General features: G+C 48.6%; 1 protein-coding gene across 1 annotated transcript; it reads right to left on the bottom strand.

Annotated features, from left to right (window-relative positions):
• Nucleotides 1–2,322: 2,322 nt before the first annotated feature.
• YARS2 (tyrosyl-tRNA synthetase 2) lies at nt 2,323–8,057 on the bottom strand. Its single transcript, XM_077339902.1, has 5 exons — nt 7,192–8,057; nt 5,462–5,629; nt 4,339–4,494; nt 3,467–3,637; nt 2,323–2,792 (listed from the first exon to the last, which is right to left on the bottom strand). Exons 1-5 carry the CDS (start codon nt 8,004–8,006, stop codon nt 2,612–2,614), a joined length of 1,491 nt encoding a protein of 496 aa, XP_077196017.1. The 5' UTR covers nt 8,007–8,057; the 3' UTR covers nt 2,323–2,611.
• Nucleotides 8,058–8,781: the final 724 nt, after the last annotated feature.

The following is an 8,781-nucleotide window of genomic DNA, read 5'->3' as shown; positions in this document are numbered from 1 at the left end:
CTGACTGGGGTCTGACGAATCTGTGGGCCAGGGGGGGTTGCATGTGCTGCACATGGTAACAAACACCATGCATTCTGAGAGACACACTGTTCCTCCCAGTGATGTGGTTAAGTCAGTGGACCCTTTTGAGTGTTCACAAATGTGGAATTGCCACTCGGGATTTTCTTCTCTGAACTCATTTTCTTTTAGCGATCATGCTGCTCCTGACCTCTCCATCTCACCTGTTGTCCTCAATGAAATATCTAGCACTGTATGTCTCCAAAACAGTTGTGTATGCCTATAAGCGAACCCGTTCCTTAACTTATGAACTGCAGAAAAAATTGACTCTTTACTCCTTGCATAAAAGGTTAATGTTTTTAAGACCTTCATGAAAGTACTGAGAACCTTTCCCGGCCATTTGCTAGAAACACCCCCCCACCACCACTACCTCTTTTCTTTGTTTGCTGCTTGAAAATTTTACTTTGTCCTTAAAGGGGTAACTTTGTTAAACCTTGTAGAGTAAATGAGAATTCAGCACTCGATGCGGATGTTAAACTCCCATAGTGTGCTTTAAGGACTATTGTAACTGGCTTTGAATATAGAAATAATTTGACTTTCCTGTTCAGTTGAAAAGGATTCTTCATTCCCATCTACTAGCTGGTGTAGCCGGTCATACAAGCTCTGTGGAGAGGCTTCTCACCCATGTCTCTTGGTTGTCTGCCTGGATGTTACGTCTCTTTAATTCATTGACATCTACCTGTTAACCATGGATCTGAAACGCATGCTTCACCTTCAGAGGGCAAACATTAGTGATGCTGTTCCCAGAACTAAATTGGACTTCATTAAATTCATCTATGTGATCCTTTAGGTCAGGGATAGTCAACCTGTGGTCCTCCAGATGTCCATGGACTACAATTCCTATGAGCCCCCATGCCAGCGTTTGCTGGCAGGGGCTCATGGGAATTGTAGTCCATGAACACCTAGAGGACCACAGGTTGACTACCCCTGCTTTAGGTTTTAAAGCCAAGCCAGTTTTTACTATTGTACCCAGCTCTTACAGGCTAGAGTCAAAAATTCAAAATACTGCTTTGGGATTGGCCAGTAGCTCAGTCAGGGTTCATCCAACTATTGTTACTGAGTCTTGGATTAAATAAATAAAACTCAAAAATGATAGCAACTAATGGGCTACCACTGCCACTTCTATTACTGCTCATAGAGAATGAACAGAGCACTCAGTTTTTAAAAGGTTGGCCTACTGTGTAAGGATTATACACCTTTGGATCATCAGTGACTAAAAGTTAGACTTCCAGCTAAAAAGGAACAAAGTCTAGTCTCCCCTGTAGCTGTACTTTCTTCCAATCTCATGTCATCCTACATACGGTGCAATTTATAATACAGTATTTGCTGGCATATAAGACTACTTTAACCCCCTGAAAAATATGCCTCCAAGTGGGGGGGTCGTCCTATACGCCGGGTAAACTTCAGTTGGGATAGACATAGCTGCCCATAGTACTGTAATGTAATGTAACAAACTCTATATTTTGAGTGGAAATGTTGGGGGGTTGTCTCATACGCCCAGTCGTCTCATACGCCAGCAAAGGTAAGTAAATATTGGTAAGGCTATTGAAGAATCTCTAAACATACTGAAGCTTAGACATGTTTGACCAAGTACCCGATGTATTTATGTAGTTACAATTGTAAATAAAGTTAATTATGTGAAGGAGGCACAGTTTTACATTAATAAACCATAACTGAAAAGACTGACTACTTTTAACTTTCAGTTGGGTAGGTGGCTACCGAAGGGGTTGCACAACAGCTGGGCCACAGCACTTAAATCAGTGCACTTTGTCTCCTACTAAAAGGCGTGATAAACATGGCAGGAGCTACTATGAATCCTATAAAGCAGTGGTCCCCAACCTTTTTTCGGCTGGGAACCAGCAGGGCGATGGCCACACCCGCGCAGCGTGCATGCGTGGCCACCCGGGCCACACATGCATGCTGCACAGCCGGGCCGCGCATGCGCGATGTGTGGCCATGATTTCCTCCCCCCCCCCCCCCCGCAGTAAGAAGCTTCCCGGGCTGCAAGCTTGCGGCCTGGGAAGTTTTTTACTGCGGGGGCGGGGAGAGGGAACCGTGGCCCGGCGCCCTGGCCTTTGCGGCCCGGACCGCAGGTTGGGGACCACTGCTATAAAGTTTTGCAAGTGCCCCAGCAAACCCTGCCCCTAAAGAGTCATTCCTTTGTTCCATCCTCCACATTTTCTTTTAACCAAGTGAGATCACTCATCAGAATACTTGCAACAAAAAGTTAAGGAACCCAAACAAATAAAACTTGAGGCAATCAAATTATTACTTTCATTCTTAAATTGCATTTAATACAATTTTTTCTTTACCAGTATTTACAATGAATTCCGTAATAACAAAGATCTTTCCTTCTTGACACATGGGTAGTTTACAAGGCTGAATATAAAACAGAGGAGCAGCCATCTTAATGACAGAACTCAGTCTCACACAGTGAGGAAGAGGCAGCTCACATCAGTAGTGTCCTGATATTCCACTCCTGTGATGTCTTTAAATTCAGAAAAGTCCGCTTAAACTTTCAGGATGCGACGAAGCTGCAGTTTTCCTCCAGAAGTTAGCCTGTCTCTTCCTCTTGTAATAACTGGAGCCATTTTATAATATAGTAGTTTCTCTTCCCCACTCTAAGCAGCGATAAGCCATTACTGAGAATATGTTGGCCAGCGATAAGAACGGCATCGGGATTAGTTACCTGCATGTGGTTTATACTAACTCCGCCGCTTGTTATGTCACGATGCCTTGAAAGAGAAAGTGTACAAGTGAGACTTCTAGAATTCCAAAGGGAAAAAGTTCAGATCAATCAGCTCCTATCAGGGATACCAACATAAGCTGTGTGGTTTTTAATAGAGCACTGAACAGGCTCCAGACAAGGTTGCCTGACAAAGTAACCCACTTGCCCGGGTCCTTCGGGAGTCTTGAAGCTGTGACCATTAATCCCATTATTAGGGCTTCAGATGTTGGTTAGTTGCCCCAGTTAACAACCGGTGTTCACTGGTTACTGTCTACACGTTCACAGCAAATGAATGCGAAGTCCCAGTTTGTTTAACTCTGGGTGCTACAAGTATTCGGTAAAACTGCTGAAGTGTAGCAAAATGAGGGGGGGCTGTTCATGAATTAACCCCACAGCCTGACATCCCAACTGCTTCCTGGAAGCCAACTTTTGGTATGCTATCCTTAAGTTTCTTACTCTTTGAAGCCTCACCCCTTGTTACCTAGCTTCCTGTCTCTTGTGTCTCCGTTCAGCTAATTTACAGTGAATTTCTGGGGCGGATTTTAGCAGGAGGGCAAGAACATACCCATCAGTATTTTTTAATGCAACTTTTAAAAGTCAACTTGTACGCAGAACACATGGAAGGGTTGGCAAACCAAACTCTGGTGCGACAAAGCCCATTGGTTTAGAGAAATAACTTACCCCCTTGCCCCATCGGCCACAGCGTTGGCTTTCCGACATATATCAAGTACTGTTGTTCCAGGTTCATACAAGATTTCAATAAATGGGGCTTCTCTAAAGAGTTCCTGTAACTCCATCTCAGACATAGACTCCAAGGCATCTACACGGCTGTAATACAGAGCCTTTGTACATCTAGCAGGAAGAAAAATGATCTGCATTACAGCCATGATTTAAGAAATAATGGATGAAATAACTGCTACTAAAGTGTGGGATAGTCTGTGTTTGATTCCTCAACATTCAACACTTGTGCTACGACAGATGCTTTGCTGTCATAGCCAGGAAGACTTTTCTCATAATGTTGATGTTATCGTGTCGCTTACAAACCAGCGATGACATCTATACTGTGGGTCACTCTTTCCTAAACAACCATACGGACAGGTGATGCAAATGTCAGTGGGAGACTGCGACCTCCACCCAGCCAAGCAGGATTTTGTGTAGATCAGTGGTCCCCAACCCCCGGTCTGGGGACCAGTACCGGTCCGTGGATCAGTTGGTACCGGGCTGTGGCTCCTCCTCATTCTCCTCTCCGGTTGCTGCCTCGGGGGCTGCCCTGCCACTCTACCACTGGCTCACTTTTGGTGCTCTCCAGCGGCTTCCATGGCTGGGGCTCCCCTTTGGCATGGCACTGCGCAGCTGCTGCTGGCAGTGCCCCCCAGCGGGCGGCAGAAAATCAGGGGCTCAGACGGCGGCGACATCCCTCGGCAAGACTACCCCCACCCGGGCCTCAGTAAAATTGTCAAGTGTTGACCGGTCCCCGGTGATAAAAAGGTTGGGGACCACTGGTGTAGATGACCTTAATCATGACAATGTCTTAACCAGCAATCTTCTTTTACCTCTTAGCAGACTCCAGACCTTCCTTGCCATGAACAAGCTTAGTTACTTCAGCAGCAAGACGCTTCTGTGGTCCCCACTTCTCAGGTTCTTGAGCATGCATTTCCATAATGTGATTGATTTCCGGAAGAGGGAGGAAAGTGAAAAGCCGCAGATACCTTTAATGGAAAAGCGGAACGTTTATTTTATTTGTGTGCTGGACAATATAAATGTAGATGTTATTTCTCCCCCTTTTCTTTTCAATACTATATTATTAGTTATATATGTATCTTTTACACTTTGCTGCAAATATTGAACTTAAAGTCTTGCTACACTAGCAATACGTCTTTAGGATGTGACGCCGGACCAGTACAATATGCGAGAGTCAGTGTGGTGTAATGGTTGGTGTGTCAACCCGACCTCACAGGTTAGTTGTGAGGGTACAATGTAGAAAGAGATATACTTTAGACTTCTTTGGGTCTCCACTGGGAATAAAAGTGATGTATAAATGAAGAAGAAGAAGAAGAGTTGGTTCTTATATGCCGCTTTTCCCTACCCAAAGGAGGCTCAAAGCGGCTTACAGTCGCCTTCCCATTCCTCTCCCCACAGCAGACACCCTGTGAGGTGGGTGAGGCTGAGAGAGCCCTGATATCACTGCCCTCTCAGAACAGTTTTATCAGTGCTGTGGGGAGCCCAAGGTCACCCAGCTGGCTGCATGTGGGGCAGTGCAGAATCGAACCCGGCATGCCAGATTAGAAGTCCGCACTCCTAACCACTATACCAAACTGGCTCTCCAAACTGAACACAAAATAATAAGCGTGACATCTTCTCTGTGAGAAACTCAGGAGCAGTCAGGAATATAAATGGACTTCTGAATATCTAAGACCCTGAAAATGAATAATGTGCAACCTTTGTAATAAATACATAGAGCCAGTGAATGAAAAAAATGGATTATGTTACACACAAAACAAGACCCATTTAAATTTTCTTAGCTTAATGGGGACCCCTGGCTGCTCTGTGTTGGAGGCAGCATGGTGGAATGAATATATCCACGTTTAATCCAACAATAACATTATTTTACTCTTAATGTACAGGGGTTTTTTTTAGCAACAAATTGCATCTAGGAACTTTAAGAAAGATACTTGCCTTTTTACAATGGAGTCTGGTTGTCTGACAAAGAACTGGTACAGCTCAAAGGGAGAAGTTCTATCTCTGTTAAGCCAAACTGCATTTCCAGCAGACTTTCCCAGTTTGTTTCCTGTAGTGCTTGTAATAAGAGGCACGGTTATGCCAAACACGTCTTCCCCTGTCACCCTGCCAAAGAATAAACAGGAACGGATAAAAAGTTACATTCATACAGGGTGGATTTATGCCAAGACAGTAGCTTTCTGAAAGCCAGTGCTAAAGGGGCAAGCACATGGGGCAGACTTTGGCCTCTGTGCCCTACTGGCAGGCTGTCTGTGTTTATCTGCTTGGCCCTGGTGTGAAATAGGATGCTAATCATTCCCTTTAATGCTTATTGGGAGATCCCATTATACATTCAGTAGAATCTTAAAGCTACAAAATGCTTCTGAGACAAAACACGTGAGTCAAAAATGATGTTCAGATTTAAGTCCCTCATTATGGAACTGGAAGTGAAGTAGTAAGCTATCTGATGGACCTGTCGATTCATTTCATACTAGTAAGCCTTAAGCATTATGCACTGCAATGAAATTACTGCCCCCCCCAGATATTCAAGGCCAAGAAACTAACATTAAACTAGGTGATGAAAGGATAATTCAAAGGAAGTCAATTACTCTGTGAAGATTAACTCTATCACTTACCCTTCCCACATGAAATACTTATCTTGTTTTTCAACCACCTGTCCCTTCACTTAGGCTCATATTTTTAGCCAGATATTTAGAATCATAGAGTTGGAAGGCCATCTAGTTCAACCCCATGCTCAATGCTGATCCTGCATTGAGCAGGGGGTTGGACTAGATGGCCTGTATGGCCCCTCCCAACTCTATGATTCTATGCAAGATCAGCCTAAAGCATCCAATGTATGTATCTGCTCAGCCACTGCTTTCGTCTGAATCAATTTAGCCTGCTTTCTCATCCAGTTCCCACTTTTTAACTTTTTCTTATTCTGAATTTTACTTCTCTTATTCAGGAAAAATGCCTGTGCTGACATTCAAGAGATCTGCTCACGACAGATCTGCATTCTCTACACTAGCGATCCCCAGCCTGTGGGCTGCGGACCACATGTGGTCCTTCGACTAATTGGAGGTGGGCCCCAAAGGACGCCTTCTCCCCCCCCAGCCCTTTACTTCATCCCCCCCCCCCGGCCCTTTACAACACACTTTGGGTGTCATTGTCTCCCATCACTCCCAGATGGGACTATCTCGTTGTAGAGAAACAAGCTCAGGGTTCCCATTGATTTGTCATTGTCATGAGTTAAAATTTCCATGAAAATAAAATGTTCCTTATGTTCATTGTTGTGGCATGTCTGTATCTTATTTTGAAGGGATGTTTAAACATTACCATAGCGACCAGAGAGCGCTAGGGCAGTGGTTGAGAGTAGAGGAGTAAACTACCCCCCCCCCACCGGGCCTCAGTAAAAGGCGTTGAGTGGTCCCCGGTGAGTGGTTCCCGGTGATAGAAAGGTTGGGGACTACTGCTCTACACCACAGCACTATTTGAGCACTGCAACACTTAGTCCTCCTTAAACCCACACCCGTAGCCCTCCTTTTGCTCCCTCCACCCGCCTTTACTACTCCTACTACTATGTTGGCTCTGCCTTATGTAGGCGAGAAAGAAGAGCAGGAGCTGGGAAGGCAGCCGGGCCTCCCCGACGAATAGCCCCTCACCCCCCCCCCTCCAGCAATATCTCGTACTTGGAGACGAGGTCGTAGCCAGACATGATGTTGCCCATCTGGTCGGCTCCCCCGAGCTGGACGCGGCAGCCGTAGCGGCGGTGCAGGTGCAGGAAGTCGTAGGCCTGCAGGGCCGGGTAGAGGAACTCGGCCAGGCCCATGCCCTCGGGGCTGCCGAGGCGCGCCTTGCAGCTCTGCCGGCTGAGCAGGGTGCCCATGCGCAGGTGGCCCCCCACCGCCCCCAGGAAGCCCAGCACGGGCTCGGCCGCCAGCCAGGAGGCGTTGTCCAGCACGGTGAGCTCGCCCAACCGCGCCCTGCCGCCCTCGGCCCAGAAGAGCTCGCGGTGGTGGTCGAAGAGCCGCCGCAGCCCCTCGCCCAGCGCCCGCGCGTTCTCGCGGACGCGCTCCTCGGGCAGGGGGGCGCGCTCCGTGGTGCGGCCGCTGGGGTCCCCGAGGCGGGCGGTGGCGCCGCCGACCAGGGCGATGACGTGGTGGCCGGCCCGTTGGAAGTGCAGCAGCCCCGCGACCGCCAGCAGGTGTCCGACGTGCAGGGAGTCGGCCGTGGCGTCGAAGCCGCAGTAGACCGTCACCGGCGGGCGGCCCGGCAGCAGGAGCTCCACCAGCTGCTCCTGGGCCACCAGCGGCGGGAAGATCTCCTGGAAGAGGCCCCGCTTGTGCTGCGCGGCCAGCAGCCCCACTTGGGAAGGCGGATTCGGGGGGAGCTCCTGCGGCTGGTCGTGCACAGGCCGCCGCTCCTCGAAAGCCGCGGGCCGGGCCAAGCGGGCGCTCCGGGCCAACGCCCGGCGGGACCCGGCTCGCAGGATGGGCGCCGCCATCTTGCCTACGGAAAGCCGCAGGCGGGCGGAGCGCAAAGCATCCCGGGACGGAGGCGGGGACCAAAGCGGGCAAGGGAGGTCTTGCTCGGGCGCGGCTCTTGAGAGGCCCGGATGTGGTGGCTGGCGGGACCCCCCTGACCTCTGCCCCGCCCTGTCTTTCTGTTGCTAAATTTATTTTTCGGTTTTTATACCGCCCCTTCTGGAGCAAGTCGTCTTGGGGCGGCGGACGACAATAAACACTTTCCAGTTCAATAAAAACCGTCCCATTATAATATCATTTAAAAGAGGCATTATAAAGGTTGAGGATTCTGATTCCAGTTAATAAGATCCTAATTGGTGTATGTGCATGGGGGGCGGGGCGACAGTAGGCTGGAATGGCAGACTGTGCAGAGGATTCCGGGAAAGAGCAGCTTTGAGAGATGGATTTAAATCCGAGTGTGTATTGCTAGGATCCTAGGGCTTCCAGATCCAGGTTGGGAAACTCCTGGAGATTTGGGGACGGAGCCTGGCGAACCACAGGGGGTTCTGCAGGATGCAGTGCCAGAGAGTCTCCCCCCCCCCTGCAAAGTATCTCCTCCAGGGATCTTAGCTCTGTAGTCTGGAGATGAGCTGTAATCCCAGGGGATCTCCAGGACCCACCTGGAAGCTGGCATCCCTCTCTGGAATTATAGTTCATTTCCGGACTAAAGAGGTCAGTTCCCCAGGAGAAAATGGCTGCTTTGGGGGGGGGGGTGAGGAAAAAAGAAGGCGGGTACCTGATAGTGAAGCAAACAGA

Source organism: Paroedura picta, chromosome 5, assembly GCF_049243985.1.
Source record: "Paroedura picta isolate Pp20150507F chromosome 5, Ppicta_v3.0, whole genome shotgun sequence".
Lineage (NCBI taxonomy): Eukaryota > Metazoa > Chordata > Lepidosauria > Squamata > Gekkonidae > Paroedura > Paroedura picta.
The sequence above is the reverse complement of the archived record's forward strand: the minus strand, read 5'-3'. Positions and strand labels throughout refer to the sequence as shown.

Bases quoted from the DNA above. Each gene is read 5' to 3' on its own strand.
- YARS2 (XM_077339902.1), bottom strand. From the start codon at position 8,006: ATGGCGGCGCCCATCCTGCGAGCCGGGTCCCGCCGGGCGTTGGCCCGG. The intron at 5,630-7,191 runs GTACGAGATATT...ATTCTTTGGCAG, and splicing joins GGCTACGACCTCGTCTCCAA to GGTGACAGGGGAAGACGTGT. The intron at 2,793-3,466 runs GTAAGTTATTTC...TTCTCTTTCAAG, and splicing joins GTGGCCGATGGGGCAAGGGG to GCATCGTGACATAACAAGCG.